This window comes from Hemibagrus wyckioides, linkage group LG07 (genome assembly GCF_019097595.1).
Source record: "Hemibagrus wyckioides isolate EC202008001 linkage group LG07, SWU_Hwy_1.0, whole genome shotgun sequence".
In the NCBI taxonomy this organism is placed as follows: domain Eukaryota; kingdom Metazoa; phylum Chordata; class Actinopteri; order Siluriformes; family Bagridae; genus Hemibagrus; species Hemibagrus wyckioides.
The window spans coordinates 13,597,502-13,615,333 of record NC_080716.1 but is presented as its reverse complement, the minus strand read 5'-3'; the positions used below and the strand labels follow the sequence as shown (position 1 = coordinate 13,615,333).

Genomic DNA, 17,832 nt, shown 5'->3' with positions numbered 1-17,832 from the left:
CTCCTGTGTGGAGCAGGAGTTCACAGCAATTCCATCAATAATACATAGGATCTTGAATACTTTTTTTTTGTTGTTGCACATTACACCTAACAGCCCATATAATTACATTATATACATAGGCAATGTTTACTGAAGGCTCACAAGAAACTGAAAATCAAGCAAACAAAGAAACTAACAAGAAATAAATGCACCAACATTTGGATAAATTGAACTATCAAGTGCATATTTGTTATGGGGGAAAAGTGTCTTTTTTTCATTTTAGATTCTTAATGAACCTTGTATAGCCTGAAGAAGCAAGTCTAAAATCAAGTCTGAACAATTTTTGAGTGCTTTTTATTTACCTTTTAGAAATTTGACAAAGTCTACGGCAGAAACTATAAATATCTAAGGATTTTATTCTAATCAAACAAGAAAAGAAGTCTAAAAGCATTTTTCTTTCTTTCTTTCTTTCTTTCTTTCTTTCTTTCTTTCTTTCTTTCTTTCTTTCTTTCTTTCTTTCTTTCTTTCTTTCTGTCTTTCTTTCACATTCTAGGCCCACCGGGAAAGCGAGGAAGAAGAGGACACAACGGAGAACCCGGTGAGTGATTTCTTTCAAGCACCTCATGGCTTAGTATCCATGTCGTCTCACTCAGCAGACAGTTTTCAAAACAAGTAACAAGACCCATTCATGGAACTTATTCATGAAAGGGTTATAAGTACTCCTTTCACATTTTCCTAATGAAAATGATGGAGACTTAAAATGCAACTGCCCGGAAGAGTTGAATTCTCCGTCTGGTAGTTCTGTTTTTATTGGACCTTTAGTAGGAAGTTCATACCTTGAACAGACCATCAAATCCTGCAAAAAATAGACCTAATTCAGTTCTGGAGGACTCACATTAACAGTGCCCTACCCACAAACCATATAAAATGGATGCTGGATAAAACTATAATGAACTAAAAAAAAAAATATCAAATTTGAGATGCAATGAGGATGAATAAAGGACATTGAAGACTAATGATCACAAGTGTTGAGAGGTGTAGGGGTTGAATACGGTACAATGGTACTATTGGAGCAAAGGTAGTCACTCCATAAAAAGCAAATGACTGCATATAAATTTGAATCACTGCATATAAAAGCTTTTTCCTCAGTGAGCTTGAGCTATGAGGTAGCGGTTAGCTCATTGGAAAGGAAATGAAGGCGGTCACTGATAGAATAGACAGGACATTGGACTCCATTATTATTAATACTGATGTAGGCTTTCAAGTTGCTGGAATTAAACAGGAATTAATCAGGAGACTGGCCAAATATTCTACTTTTGATGTTTGAATCCAAAGTCCTCTGCTCTTAATTTTGCTAAATTAATTTCAAATCTTGTAAATAGCCTGAAGTTTTGTTTTTGGTTGAGTGGATGATTGTGTATATATTCTTGTGGTATATACTTTAAACTACCATTCACCCTGCATGTCACTTCAAAGCTATGAAAGAAAGTGATGCATTGTGTTGGTATTTTGCATGATGCTTAAAAAATTTGGTCGATTTTCTTTGGTTGGATGTGTACTTTTGAGGTTGCTTTATGTAGCAGTGAAAACTGAAATAACCCTCTGTGGATAAATTGACTGGAAAAGCAGCCAATGCCAGCAAGAACAATGTACTACACTGTACACTCTTTCTTAGTAACGGTATACAATAAGACAACAATTCCCTCTATTGTGCTGATATATGAACTGCATCATTGTGTTGCTCTATCAGCATGTTGCACAGCCAGACCAAGCATATCAAGGCATTTTACACTTGGGCCACACACTTTCAGCCAGGCCAGATTTACAGTTTCCAGCTCTGGTCTGCGACCACACACACACACTTCCATTTAGGATGTGGTCCACAGACAAGCCAAAACAAATGTGAGTTGATGCTCAAATAATGAGTTCTTGAGATGTTCTTTTACTCTCACCTTTACGCATTAGACTAATGGTCCACTTGAAGTAAAACTTCATATGATCCAGGTTCCCCCTCATAAAGGAATGAAATATACTGAGATGTGAAATTTCTATTGGCCTTTTGGGAAGAAACATTGGTAAATCTCAATTCCCAATTGTGAACACAATTAAAGAACATCTCTATCTGTACCTTATTTATATATTTAATGTACTTTACAAAAATATGAATATTGTATCTTCACTAGAAACTTTGTGCTGCATCCAACTCGCATGTATGGCGCTTTGATAGAGAAGGATTTTCAGTCGATCTTTTAACCACTTAGTTAAAGAAGACGACTGGGTTTCCAAGGTGAGAAACACCAAACATGTGGGAAGACTGTCTGGATGGATGGAACATCCTTTCATCTGGTTGCACTCTGCCCAAAAGTAACCAGTTAATTGAGGGGCTAAAGCAAACTGGAAAAAAACCAAAGTGTTTACCCAGGAACTAAAGCTCAAAATTAGGGAGTGTGAATGGGGTTTGAGAGGAACAGGCATTTTTTGGCTGGGCTGACTAAAGTCATAGGTGGGGTTAGTGGTTGAAGGATATAGCTGTTGAGTGAGAGCGTGGCGGTTATCTGTGACCGTGCAAAACGGGTGGTCAGTGCTTGAATGCACTTACATGCACATAGGCGCCTATTCACTTCCTCAGAGTAATTCAGAGCCCTTGCATTTCTGACCAAATGACCACAGGAAAAAATCTATTAAAAGCTTTCATTCCAGCAGTTTATCCAGATGAAATAAATTGCTTAACAAAACAATAACACTCAATGGAGAAATATATATATATATATATATATATATATATATATATATATATATATATATATATATATATATATATATATATATAATAAAATAATATAAAATAAAATAAAATAAAATAAAATAAAACACAGACATACAATAAGGCAGGATGGATTATGACAATGCTGCTATTTCTAAGAATGGTGGGAGTTAACAAATTTAACAGATTTACTCCACAGTTTGTCATAAAAGAATGATAGCATCCTAATGATAATGCATTAAACATTAATGAACTGCTATCAAAGTAAACATAATACACATGGATACTCTAAATGATGGTTGGTGAAATAACAGAGTTAGCCAAACATGACCTACACAGCTGTCAGTACCCAAGGCTGTTCCAGACCTTCCTGTCATATCTGCAGGTGATAATTACTTGCCCTTTCTTATGATCATGCAGAGTCTACCTTGCCACCTTGCCAAGAAGCCATTAATCATGAAGGTAGATGTCAAACATTCAAAGGGTTCCAGGACAGGAGCCAGGTTATTTATCTTCACTCATAGCTTTTTGGACTAAGCTTGCAAAGATGGAACTGCTGTATCCTCTGTGTTACACATATGAATATAGTGTATATACATATTATGTAGTATATATATATGCATATATAATGGTATATATCTACAATGGTATATTTAATAATAGTGTATGTACATTCTAAATCAGTTAACTGAACATATCTTAAAATGAACCTTGGGATTTATAATCTCAAAATGTATTCAGTTTATTTATATTTCGTTTAAATATTATCTATATCTGCACTGTATGTTCTTCATAGGAACTCTTTATGATTGAAAAAGGCATTAGAGCTTAGGAAAGTAAATGATTTGGAATGCTATGCAGTGTAATGCAATCTCCTACTCTCATGATTCATCGGTTACCTATAAAGTTGAACAACGTTTTATAGCCAAAATTTTTTTTAATTTTTTTATTACAAACGTATTGCACTCATGGACAAATTTTAGAGATATTATTAAAAAAATAAATTACATATCTTCAAGTTATTATCAATTTATTTCTATATAATTACAAACATAAAAATTCTCTTGTGAAATTATTATACCCCTAAACAGCAGTACTGGAAGGTAAATGAAGCCTTTTTTAATTTTTGTAAATTGGAGGACAAATTGGGCTAAAAGATGTTACTGAGAAGGAACTGGGAGAAAGAACCCATGCTGATTATAAATGCAGACCATATCTCCTGGTTAAAGCTATATCTGATTCTCTGCCCTGTTATTGTTGAGATACAAGCGTTAGGAAAGAAGATATGTTAAGTATTTTGCCTAGGTGCTAATTTTATATGGAAAGAGTATTAATAAAACACTAGAATCTGCATGCAGGCAGAAATGAGATGCAGTGATACTCGTGAGTTGAAATAGAGTAGCCGGAAGCATGTTCTTTCCCTTGGGGTATAATATATTTATATTGATTTATTTAAGGTCAATTTGGAGTTGAAACAATGCCAGAGTGCATCTAAAACGCAGCTGCTAATGAACATCTCCTGAAAGAGTAACTGATCTCTTGCCTGCTAATTTGTCCAAATTGTGACCATTTTTCTTTCTTTTCTCTTCCTAGGACCCCCTGTAAGTACCATGGCAAAGAGCTGAATTTCATTTGCATGAATGATTGTACATCTTTGAAGGTAAAGCCTCTGATGACTTGGGATTGGAAGTGACATACATTTTCATTTACAAATCGTTAATAATTGTGACTTTTCTATATTTTAATTTTTTATTGCGGTCATGTTGTCAGAAAAAGCTCATTTCTCACTGTCCACTGCATGCAGTAGGCTAAGCCTGTGGTTTTTAAACAAAACCGAAGGATAAATCTGCTGAAGAAAATCCGAAAGCAATGGTTTGCAGAAATGAGTTGGACCAAAGTTTACTAAACAGAGACAGTTTGCCAGGACCTTCTCTAAAAATAAAAGAGTCTGAGGTACAAAGTGATTAGAAAAGCATTCTGCTTCAAACAGATAAAAACATATCTGCAATCAGGAGGACAAGTATGAAGCTGTATTTAAGCATTAGTGGCTCTGAAAGACAAAAGATGTTGGTACATAATCCGGGTCAAAGTAGGCCATGTAGGTTTGGTTAAAATAATTCACAGAGGTTGTGTGCAGTTGAATGGGTTGAACAGTGCAGGTCAACAAAGCTGTGAAAAGAAGGAGACACTTTTCTTTGTGAAAAGAACAAGAATTCTTTTTGCTGATACTGACATCTGCCAGACGTATTTCATGAAGCCAGGTGGTGAAGTAGGTTTTATTCAGCCATCGATTACTCTGTTGGGTGTTGAGTATCAACCCATGCTTAGACATAAAATCACTAGAAAACCCATATACAACAACACAGAATCATTTTCAGTATAAATTACATGATTGAAAGCACTATATCATCCTAATGTTTCGTTTTCAATCACATTGTGACAGATGACACCAATGACAACACTTCTGAACTGGATATTTCTATCTTTTTTTGCCAAGTGAAGTGTTGCATACTAATTCAAGGGGAGAAATGCTATAGTTATAGAGATGAAGAGCTCTCATGAATTGAATTTACATATGACGAATATCTGAAATAATTCAATGAACAGTAGGGATGTGTATGATTTGAAATGGCCTCTGTAACTCACAGGTCGTTTAAAAAACTCTCAGCTCAATAGGCAATATAAAAAAGAACAAAAGAAAACCAATATGGAAAAGCGATTATTTTCTTTTTATGTGTTCTGTTTCACTCCTTCAGATAATGTTTTGGAGATATTGTGATTCAAATAATGGCAACTTTTTTTTATATAGGAATTTTGAGAATGACAAAAAGATTGGAAAAGCACTCAGCAGTTAGCCACTGGTTTACTCCAGACAAATAAAAATAAAAATTAGCAAACACATTTTACTATAGTTATGTTGACTTATATAAATAGATTAATGTGTCTATGGAAAAGAGAACACCAACCATTGGGTGGTGATGGTGTACTCAGTGAACCTTAATGAAAGATCTGCAACAATCATGACTGAACAAAGAGCCAGTCTAGCAATGCATTAAGGCACATTTAGGCCACATTAAGAAATCTAACATTAAGTGTTTGCAATTATAATAATTAAATAAAACAAAGAAAGAAACTGTTAAAAAATTAAATCAAGGAAAGTAAAACCAAAGCATAAGTTAAAACTTTTTTCTTTTAAAAACTAAAACTATACTCAACAATTAGTTCCATATCCATGTGAGGGTTCCTAGATTCTAGGTTCTATTTAACATGTTTTCTTGATGTGTTACTCTGAAACAAAAACCATCAACCTGTGTGCCATGAAGACAATAAAGCCTGCACAATAATGGCAACAAGGATATTAGCCCAGAAGCTCTGTTTCTCAGGCAGCATTATCTGAACATGCTAAACATGTGATTCTTTAAAGAGTAACATGTTATGCACATAGCATAATTTTGCATGGATTTGGTATATAAAGTTTATTTATTTATTTATTTATTTTTTGACTGGACCCTGTGACTTCAAGTCAGCTTATAAGCATCCACACAAACTATTGGCATGGAATTGCATTTTTCCAGGCTTTTTTCCCCCTCTGAAATTACTTGAAGGAACAGTGTGTCATGGTAAATGAATTATGCAGTAGGCCTGCCCAGGATTAGAAAAACCTTGGAGACACCCAGGAGCTCAGCCCTTGGCCTCATCCATAATGTAGTGCACCTGTTAATAAAACATCTTCCAGTTGGACTTTGATCAGCCTTATACCTCACCTCTGCTGTGAAGAGAGACTTAGGAGTTAGGAGAGTCCAAATACTAACTTGCTACTAATTATCATGGCATTTTGACAAGTCAGGAAAAAAAAATCATGCGAGAGAGAAATGAGAGTTTCATGGACATGAATTACATACAGTACCCTCTGTAAACATACTCTGCAGTTTGGCACTATGTACATTTGATGACTGTACAATGTCCACAAATCATTTGTGGATTTGATGATTCCTGTTCAAAAGTCTTCTCGTTTGTCACATGAGAAGCTTCGATCTGAGAGGACCAAATCCTGACTGGTTTGTGCGTTGCCTAGCAATGAAGGTAAAAGAAGTCTTCTAAACACTTTCTCAAAGACACCCAGCTAGAGGTGGCACAGCTGGATTCAAATAGGAATCATTCCTGCCCTGATAGCCATGCAACCCTGCATGTGGATTTACTGCATTACCCATTTATGCTAAGAAAATTTATTTTATAATTGCTTTCTCTTTTAACAAAACATAAAAAGGAAAAAGCTGTTGTTTGAGATCTGATTTATTAACTCACAATCATTTGTTAGCATTAGAATATGTGCATGAATTGTTTGTGAAGAGCTTGAAGGATAGGAATACCAGACATTGTGTCTATCAGCATGAGGTTAGGTTTGCTATTGAAACTGTCAGCATCATAAAATTGTGGGTGTAAATTGCTAAACCTTAAACATAGTGAGTGCCCAAGCAAAATATGTGTTAGTTGATGAATGTTGTTGCATATTACATATACTTTTGGGACTGTACCAGAAAAAAAAGAGTGTACCAGAAACCAAAATGAGCAAAACCTAATACAAGGAGGACAAGAAGTGACAAGGAGTGACATCTGTACCATCCCAAAGCTGCAAAGAATCAGGACAACATATGGGGATGTTTGGAAGGCTTTTCATATTGTGCAAAAAGTATAGAAAAAGTTTCAGTGTTGACAGGCATTTCAAATCAGCCAGATTCAATCTGGTTTTTTCAGGAGGCCAAGTGAAACCAGAGACATACATCTATTACAGGATATTTGTACTGCGACAACAGAAGCTTTCAAGCAACAGTAATACTGCTGTAAAATTGTGAGATATGTATATTTTCTAAGCTTGTTGTTAGCAAGCTCAGCAGCAGCAAGAGTGCTGTTTCATCAAGTCCTGACCAACAAATTGTAAACATCAGTGGCTATTTAATTAAATGCTGGCATATGTGGAAGTCAAAATTTCGATTATTAATTGAAAACATTTATATGAGAAATGTGATAGTAATACTAAAAAAATACTTTTTAAAATTGCTTTCAAATCTAAATGCACCCATGAATTCAACATCCCAACCACCACCACCAACAACGATAGCAGCATCTGTTTTATAAAGCTCTTCAGTATTACTTCACATGAAATAAAGCTTTGGAAGCATTGCTGCTTTCCCTCCACTAGCTTCCTGTAGCTGCCCACATCAGATTTTAAAACACTATTGCCTGCCTACAAAGCCAAAAATGGACTCATACTCATACCTAAAGACATTTATCAACCCCCCTTTCTTCACATCTCCTTCCAGCCTGTGGCACGGCTTAACTTGAATCTCCATTTCTCAAAATACAAGGAAGACATGCATCACGACTCTTCACTGTACTAGCACCCTGGTGGTGGAAGGAACATTCCCTGACTCTACAAATAGCTTCCGATAAAGGCTCAATATCTACCTTTTCACTAAACATGTACATTTTAAAAAGAAAGAAAGAAAGAACTAAACTTGTACTGTTATTATAAATTGTTCTGGGGCAGTGGTGGCTCAAGTGGTTAAGGCTCTGGGTTGTTGATTGGAAAATCGGGGTTCAGGCCTCAGCACTATCAAGTTGCCAGTGTCAGGCTCTTGAGCAAGGCCCTTAACCCGCTCTGCTCCAAGGGGGCTGTACCATAGCTGACCCTGTGCTCTCCAAAGCTGGGATATGTGAAGAAAAGAATTCCACTGTGCTGTGCTGAAATGTAATGTGTGGCAATAATACAGGCCTCTTCATATTTTTGCTGGAACAAATTGTACTAACTCATCTCTAACAGGGTTTTAGCTTGATGGTGTTCTTAGACCCTGACCCCTTTGTACAAGCATGAGGATGTTTTTGATGGAGACTACAAAGCACTTGTGTAAGTCACTCTAGATTAAAGCATCTGCCAAATGAAGTAAATGTAAATGCAAATGAAGCAGAGCAGGGTCACAGTCTCAAGTAACTTTAAAAGAAGTCCATGGCTAAAGCTAAAACCAAATTCTTAAATTAAGGGTTTTATATAATCAATGAAATGTAATTCTGTGAGCTAGGTACATGATTATTACAGTGGCATAAGTACAGTCTGTGAATTTTGGCACGGTGGTACAAGAAAGTATTTAGAAAAGGAAATATGAGGCTAAGTATGGATTAATAACCTGTTCACTTGGAGGTGATTATCCCTATACTGGAGAATCCATATATAAATCACAGCCTTGTTTAGGCATACTGATTGTTAGATCACAAAAAGTAGACAAAATCATCAATAAATGTTTTGTACTTGCCTGAAATTCTATAAGCCAGTAGATCTCAGATGATGTTCTTTCATTGTCTGTAATATAGACATTTTTTGTTTCAGGGAATTTCTGCCTAGAGCTGTTTTATGATGACGTTCCACTGTTGTCACTGACAATTGTCCATCATCGCTTGGCATCATTGCAAGATGATGCTCCACCCGTTCAGTAATTGGCTGTATCTGAGTAGCTATGATGCTTCCGTATACTTCAAAATTCATTTTGCTGCTCCTGTCAGCAGTCACATCATCAGTAAAGACAAGTGAGCAGTTCCTCTGGCGGCTGTACATACCCATGTCACCATGGTTCACAGATGAAGTGTTGTGCTTTGGATCATAACTAGTTCCTTTTTTCATACACACTTTTTTTCATCACATCTGTCCATAAGACTTTGTCTGAGAAGTCTACAGCTGTTTGGCTTGTGTTCAACAGTGTTTTTTTGTGATTGAAAGCACTGTTTATTAACCCGTTGGTCTTTTGAGCTTTCCCAGGTTGTTTATAATTGTTAAGATCATCAGTGCAAGTTAACTCCGGTACCAAAATGAATGGATTTTTGATTTGTTTTCATTTTTTGTATTATTGTAGTCTGCCAGCATTCACATTAGTTCCTCTATCAAAAGACAGCAACTAATGCTGGGCTCGATTGTTAATCATACTATTAGTGTTTAGGAAGGACGTTTATGTTCAATAAAGGATAACTATCTAGAACATCAATAGAAGTCAAAGATTTATCTTTAATAATTCTATATGTCAGTAGAATATAAAACACATCAAATGGTAATAACTCACAAGCACCCTTGGAGGAAAATGGCATAACATTTTAAAATAAAAATTACATTTTGGCAGAGCTGCATGTAGTCATCGTCAAGTGAAACATTTAATAGAAACAGCAATATATACATGAACTAGCTCTTAAAGTAAGTCATAATTTGTTGATCACTGTCTCATAAATCTGTGTCCAGAACAAAGCTGGGATTACTGAGTGTGGGAGTGTGCAGAGTGCTAAGCAGTGACACACTTAAGTTAACTGCAAGGTGAACTGCTAATTAACTCATCTGGCAGCACATTGAAACTTTGTGGTTCTTTACAGCATGACTCACTTTGTTCAGCCATAGAATGCACCACTATGGACACACATGCACATATGCAGCCATCATTAAAGCCACTTTGGGCCAGACCAATTGTGATACAATGCGATTATGGGAACCAGATGCCTTTCCCCAAAGTCAGTTTTCCAGTGGTTTTTCTATTCCAGCCTAACCTCCAACACTGTGATTCCCCTGACAAGCACCAGCCATTTTGCGGTAATCTGTTCTTGCCCACTCTGTTCTGATTGCTTACATCCTTGTCCTCCATTAGATTTCCAACTCCAAAACATTCCACATGGCTCCTTGCTCAAGGGTTCTGATTCAGACCTAACATACAGACATGAGGTATGCCATTAGTCTTAGCTCTTTTTCTTTAGGCTTGTGGTTTGGGGTTCATTTAGTGAGCTCCCCACTAAAGCATTAAAGTCTCTTTAGGAAGAGCTTGAGAGTGCAGTGGCAATTACCTCCACTTGCTCACTTGTTATCATGATCTATTGGTTTGTTTACCTGCTCATCCAAGAGCTGCCATTGATTTGTTATGTGCTCATTACAGCATAGTCGGTTTATATAATCAAGACTGTTTCATGTGTGTAAGCAATATTTATCTACATATACTTAATGCTTTATCTACAGAGGTTTTCAGGCATTCATTCATGAAAATACATCATGAAATACTAAATCCATTGGCTCAAGTGAGTAATGGCAATAGCAGGTATGGATGAGTAAAATTTGGAAAGCAATTTAACAGTTCAATAGCAGCCTTTGTGTCTGCCGATTTACATAAAGTAGTCTGCCATTCCTCATAGTCAAGCACTTCCTCGGTAAGTGGAGGGCAGTCAAAATGACTCGTTTTATGGCCATGTTTTACAACAATTGCCACTCTGGATTTATTCCATTCACAGATTTAATGTGTGAGGAACAGCTACCACCATTAAGTACTGTATAGGCTGTGTATTTGCCTTTCTTTTAAGCAGGTGTGGGTTTTTAATGAAGCATACTAAATGTACTGCAAAGGCATAATTTTCATTGCTCTATCATAGGTCCAATTAGGCCAGAAAGATGAATATATTGTGCTTGTGACATTACCCATTTTTGTGGTAAATATCAAAATGCTTCACATGTGCTTCTTGTTATGATTTCTTCACACAGTTGTAGCAATGCTTTTAAGCAGCTTTGTCACTGGCATTTGACAGTACAATAGATACATTTTGAAAAAAAAGAGGTGGTGTTGTCTCTTGCTTTATATGAAACCACTGGCATTTGTCAATAAACCCAAAACTGAAATATAAGACTGGTTTTTAAAACATTTTATACAGCATCCCTTTACAAGACTGAATAAAGATTTGGATAAATGAATGACATTTTATTATTATCTAAACCAGCTACATTCTTGAACTACATCTATTCTCAAATATCTTTGTACAGAATGTCTTTATGTCCTAACTCAGTAAAGAAACTCTTTTTAGGAGGCAACAAAAATGGTTAGTTTTTTCACACAGATCTTTATATCTTCGAAGTAAATGGTGATATAAAACTCATTTCCGTGCTCTTAAATGCTTGTTCATAATTGAAGGTATTATCTTCAACCACTAAAATTCTGTATTAGGTTATCCCAACAGAGGTAAAAATGACTCTCACTGAAAGCCAACAGTTTCCTGACTAATTTTATATATCAGACTTGCGTCGCTGAAATAATTAATTTGTTTATACTGACTGAGAATGTCCTATAAGCCGATTTCCATTCGGCTAGGAGAATGGAACACTTGTGTACTAGTAAAAAGGATTTAAAAAACCATTCATACAGGGATCATTTCATATATGCATTCTCAAATTCCTTTTAAATAGCTTGAAAATGTCTCCAATGATCCCTGCTCCAGTAAAATGGATTTGGAAGTTTTTGTTTCTCTCTTTAACTTCAAGTGACTTAACACGATTAGTAACTGATATGTCAATAATCAGTGTGCGTTAGGTGAACAGCATACCTGTTTTTGTAGCTAATACCTTCTTAAAATGAACGTATATGAATTAGATTGTCACTGCAGTAATTAACACAAGCCTTCTATTGGTTGCGCTAGACAAGTACTGGCTACAGTCCTTCTTGAAAAGGCTATTAATCATCATTTGGTATCTAAAAGTGGGTATTGACTTTGACTACTTTTATAAATGAGGTGCAAGGCCTTTAAGTGACAGTGATTGATTTCACAGGGCAATCAAATGCTTGGATTATTCAGTGGCACAGTTTCTACAATATAAATATAGAAGCATCAAGCCCCTGATGATGATGATGATGATGATAATGATGATGATAATAATAATAATAATAATAATAATAATAATAATAATAATAATAAACATTTTATTTAGAAGCACTTAGATTTAAGACAGACTACACCATGCTAGCACATACAGATAGATAGGTAGCTGTAGCTGTATATGTATGCAGAATAGATATTGTATGATAGATAGTTATCTGTATAAGTCAAAGGCAGAAACAAAGCAGAGTATCAATGTAGCTAATTTCAAAGTGTGAGATGGAGATAGTCCATTTTGTAAATACAAATATAAAAAATATTTTAAAAAGTGAAAAGAAAATAGAAAGTGTTTTCTCCTCTAGCTACAGATTGTACGCATTTATGCTGAACCACTGAGGTAAGCTGTAGTAAACTCATTAGGACACTTTATGTTCATGTCAACAACAGTGAAACTTTGGAAGCCCTCCAGCCTTGTGCTTGCACTTCTGAATACAAACTGTCAAACTGTCACCATTTTTCATGTTGCTGAACAGTGGGAGGAAATATGAACTCACTGGAAGATGTATAAACACACAAAAGATCTCATCTGCAAAAAGATCTCTCGCTTATTTAGTATAATAACAGGTTTAAAGTTTTGGGAAATGATTAGGGGGCTAAAGGCTACATGTTCACTTGGATATAATAAAAAAAAAGTGATAATTAAATAAGATGCACTTTGGTTAAAATGTTCAGGAAAACCAAACATCTTATTGAATATTTGCTGAAATAGAATACATGGAAAATGTGATTTACACCATTTTCCTTGAAAATTCTGTTGAAGGTTTCTGTAATGATAGGATTAAAAAAAAGAACATATATGTTAGATATGTTTCCTTTTAATACATGCACTAAAAAGCTATGATGTTAGAGCTAAAGACATGTACTGTATAGTGTACATGTACTGTATTCTGTACATACTACAGAATACAGTACACTGTGTTTATTCTTAAAGTCTGTTAAAGGTTATTATAATCCTAATTCATTTTCAATTACAGAAGTGAATTTAGTTTGTAAATGAAGAGCAGAAAAAAAAAATAATAGTAAATCACTATAATACTCATAAATCTGTTTGATTTCTTAGTTAAAAGGATGGAAATAAATATTTACCAAATGCATTTCTTTAATTATCATTAATATTGCAGGGTATTAAATTAGTATTAGCATTATTAGGGTAGTTACTAGTTGAAATGTTTTAAAAATTGGCAAAATATCTTTTAAACAAGCCTAGGTTTTTCCAAACCTCCATGAATGTGCAAGAATGGTGAATGGTGGCTGAGCTCCATCATACTGACAAGATGGCACTATTTAATCAGTTTGGCCTTTTGTATCATTCTGCTGACAACAAGCAACAATCTAGCTAAACAACAAACCATGGTTCAGAGCTTGGTAGTTTTAGAAGGTTTTGGGTTTTTCTCCTCCCACATACAGTAGCTGTCAAATTCAATCTGGAAACTGTGACCTCCTGATAATGTAGTGGCAGGATGTAGACTTCTTTGTGAAGAAAAAAACCTATTATAAGAAGCAGTGATGATTAGTTCACAACTGACTTCAGAGCAGCTGTTTGTTTGTTCATAGATTTGTTTTTTGTTGCTGTTGTTGTGCTTAGTACAGTTTGTTGAGAGATATGCAAAGCACATATTAAATCTAAGATCTGACACAACTATGGCATAGTATGTAGGTGATATAAATGTATGTATAAGAGCAGGTGGCAGTTTGTAAATTGTAATTGTGTAACATTACAAGCCAAATCAGCTTGCTAGTTGTGGCAGTGTTACATGGCCTTTTTTAATTTATGCATTTCCAAGAATTAATGAGAAAATATGAGAGAGAAAATGAGGACAAACTCATGTACGGAGAGAAAAACATAACTGTAAGGCTAAATATTTAACTCCATCATAAACCAAAATAGTTTATGGAAGAAGGTAAGTATAACATAATAGAGATTAGAAACTAGCGATCAGTGTAGTATATGCTCAGTTTTGTAAATTTATTAAAAATTTAGAAGTAGGTCACAGTTCAGCAATATGGGCTTCACTAAAATTTTGAGCCCCATTATGACTTACAGCTTTCACTGTAAATTGTAATGACAAGATTAATAGTGGAGTATGTAGTTACAAACATGCATGTCCTAATACATTTTTGAAGGTTTTATATAAGTTAATACAAGCAAAGGTTCACACCCACAAATACAGCTAGCTTACTTCTCTCCTATCTCTGCAATGATTTAACCTTGCAGACACCCACCCCACCCCGGCCTTTTTCTGACTAACTCTTGCACTATGATTCTTAATACATTTTATTCACAAGATAAAGACTAAACCTGACAAGGGAACATTTGGGAAATCGTTCACATCACCATAGCAACCAGAGAACAAGCAGAGCTATCATTGGAGCAAAATCAGAGCATCAGAAACATGTATTTTCTGGAGAGGTGAACATAATGCTAATACAAAATATGGATTTGAGTGGAAAAAATAGTTTCTCAAGCTGTTCTGTTCTGAGGTCGCAAACATGCTTTGGAATCTGTTTAAAAGACACAAGGGATCTATGTGGCATCTATGTATTACTTATTAGCTGTAGGAATGTTTATGGACAGACTTTTGATTTTTATTTTTTTTTTACCTATCCAGGAAGCTCATTCAAACATATATGCCATAGATGTCAGACCTACTTCTTACTGCCCTAACACAAAAAATAGATCTACTTTATTAACCTGAAAGAAATGTACGCAGTAACCACTATTAACATACACATATAGATATTCATCATAAAACCTATCAGTGTGGACAGTTACAGAATAACTGTTAAAGTGAGTAAAACTCATTACCAGCCATAGTCTCCATTCATATAAACTTGGTGTGTTTCTGGCTTGGACCTCAGTGTTATTTAAAGATTTATTGTACATAGTGTAAATGCTTGTAACTATTACGATACACTAAGGGACCCTAAAAAGTCGGCCAGAGGGAATGAATTGATTTTCTAGGTGGGAGATATGAGAGGTGTATGAGGTCATTTTTCTGAATATTGTATTTACATAAACAGCCTAAAGGCTGGGGTGGTAATTGCCTCCCATCCTTTTTATGGCATTGTGTGTGTGGTGGCTGATCTGAGGCTTCAGCTGGACTGTCAGTTAGCCAAACTATGAGGTGTCACAGAAGACAAATGTCTTTTCAACACCTTAATAAAACATATGCTCTTTGATACCAAAGACTGTCGTCACAGAAAATCCACCAGTACCTTAATACATACATGTTCCACCTATATTATCTCACTAATATGTATGATCAGTAACCCGATGAGGAGTTAACTGCCTGATGCTCTGACTTTTACTGTTTACTTTGACTGATAAATGGCTGCCAATAAATTTGGCATTACAAACCAAGATAGAGCTGGGGCCTCACTGCTTTATGATCCAGGGGTTTATCCTGAGCTCTGGCTAGCATTTGTGCAGAATTGTATTTGTTCACCCTCTGTCTATACGCTTTGGGGTAGTCTAATTTTTTTTTCCACATCCCCAAAACAAGGCAGTAGTGAATGAGTTTGAGAATGTGTGTGAAGAAATACAATAGACTGGTGTGCAATGGAGGATGTATACCTGCCTCCCAGTGTTTCTGGGAAGGGATATAGACTCAACAAGTCCCAGATCACAATAAAACAAGTTTATGAAGAAAAACAGTAAAAAAGTTTATGAAGCTGAGTGAATGAATGAATAAATGAGATGAATGAATGAATAAACCTGATATATTCAGCAAGAACTAATGGATGCCTGTGCCACCTGAAAGCAGCTTATGTGTTAGTAGTGCTGCTTACACATTTGCAAGTGTACAGTGATTGAACAAAATAAGTGTCTGATTCACAATCACCTGATGGTCAGGAATAACTGGTACCACTTAATGGTGGCAAAGGCCAAGATCCTTAGTGGCTAGTGAGTCTAGTTGTGATCTCCTAGAGATGCCTACATATAGATATTTACATTTCTTTAAGATATAGTGCCCCAAGCAAATGCTATTTCCTCTGCAGATGTCTTAAATAAAACTGCTGAAATACAATCAGTATCGCAATCAGTACAGAACTAGTAGCTTTGTTCAAATTGCACAGCAAAATTCTATTTTTCCGTGGTTTTGGATCAATCTTAAACCTATCAGACTCAGCAACTGTGGTAATGATATCCAAAGCTTGACCACATTCAGCAGAGACATAATGTGCCCCAAATTGTTTATTGAAATTGTTTATTTCATTCGCTTTGGTTAGTTCATAAAAGACATGGAGATGTTTCTTCATCAGTTTCATGTTGGTCAATCCTAACAGAAGCCTTCTTCTTAGCTTTTGGTTTTCGTCCTGTTTTTGATTTAGCTCTGTTTGTACAGACCTTAAATGCATCATTTTTGATAGCAGATATATAAACAGAACAAGTAAAAAAAATATTTACAAACTGCCAAGGTAACTAAACTGCCCAAGATTCACATTTGCAGACTGGCAGTATGTCTCTGCTTTTCCCCAACCTTTTCAATATGAGAAGTAATTCAGGTAAATCTATATGTAATTTTCTCTATGAAAACAAGACACAGGACTCACCCTACTCATGGTTGCATCAGAGAATGTCCTTTCAATTCAACAGAAAACCATTTTAAACATATAGAGTTTTGACATGCTTTGGGCCCTCTTTTCTATCAACATAGTGTAAGTGAAACTAATTGTTCTTATACTAAAATTGTCGCTTTAATTGTGTACTGTGGATATACCAAGTGACCCCTATGCTTTCACATTTGAACAGTCCTTCTGTCAGTCAGCCAAAAGCCTCTAGTTAACTGGTGTGGTTAATTGTCTTTAAAAAAATCAGGCATTATTATAGTATTATGTGAGCCAACTTAACCTACCCCATTTCACACATCCATTAAATTATTTTATCCAACCAAATGCAAGTGGCTTCACAGATGATATTACTGTGTGTGTGTGTGTAGGCAAATTCTTTCTGCCAATGTTATTTGATGATCTGATGTCCATTGTCTGTTTGAAACAATTTCTGAGCCAAGCCAAACTGAGCAAGCCATTATAAAGTTTTGACAAGACTGCATACCAAAGCTTAGTCTAAACTGATCAGACATGAGAGTGCTTACACAAACAGAGATTTGGAGAGAAAATTTATCACATTTGTATTAATACTCAGGATATCTACTTTATCAGATATGCTGTGGAGAGTGTTTCTCAGTTCTTTGCGGTTTTGGCTCAGGTCATGCAGTCCATTCACGCAGGCCATGTAATGCCTTTTATTCCTGAACTGCTGTCTGTTGGTCAGGAAACACAGCACTATGATGCTCATCTTTGTATTAAACCTACAACCTCTTAAAATGTAAATGAGCCATAATGATCATAGAAAGTATGTATGTTTTATG

At 35.6% G+C, this 17,832-nt stretch overlaps 1 protein-coding gene across 1 annotated transcript in view; it reads left to right on the top strand.

Annotated features, from left to right (window-relative positions):
* Window positions 1-17,832, top strand: part of LOC131355714 (collagen alpha-1(XXV) chain) — a 145,873-nt gene that overhangs the window by 77,301 nt on the left and 50,740 nt on the right. Inside the window, exons 3-4 of the mRNA XM_058394148.1 lie at window positions 533-577; window positions 4,337-4,344. Of these exons, the coding sequence (XP_058250131.1) occupies window positions 533-577; window positions 4,337-4,344 (53 nt within the window). The remainder of the gene's footprint in view (window positions 1-532; window positions 578-4,336; window positions 4,345-17,832) is intronic.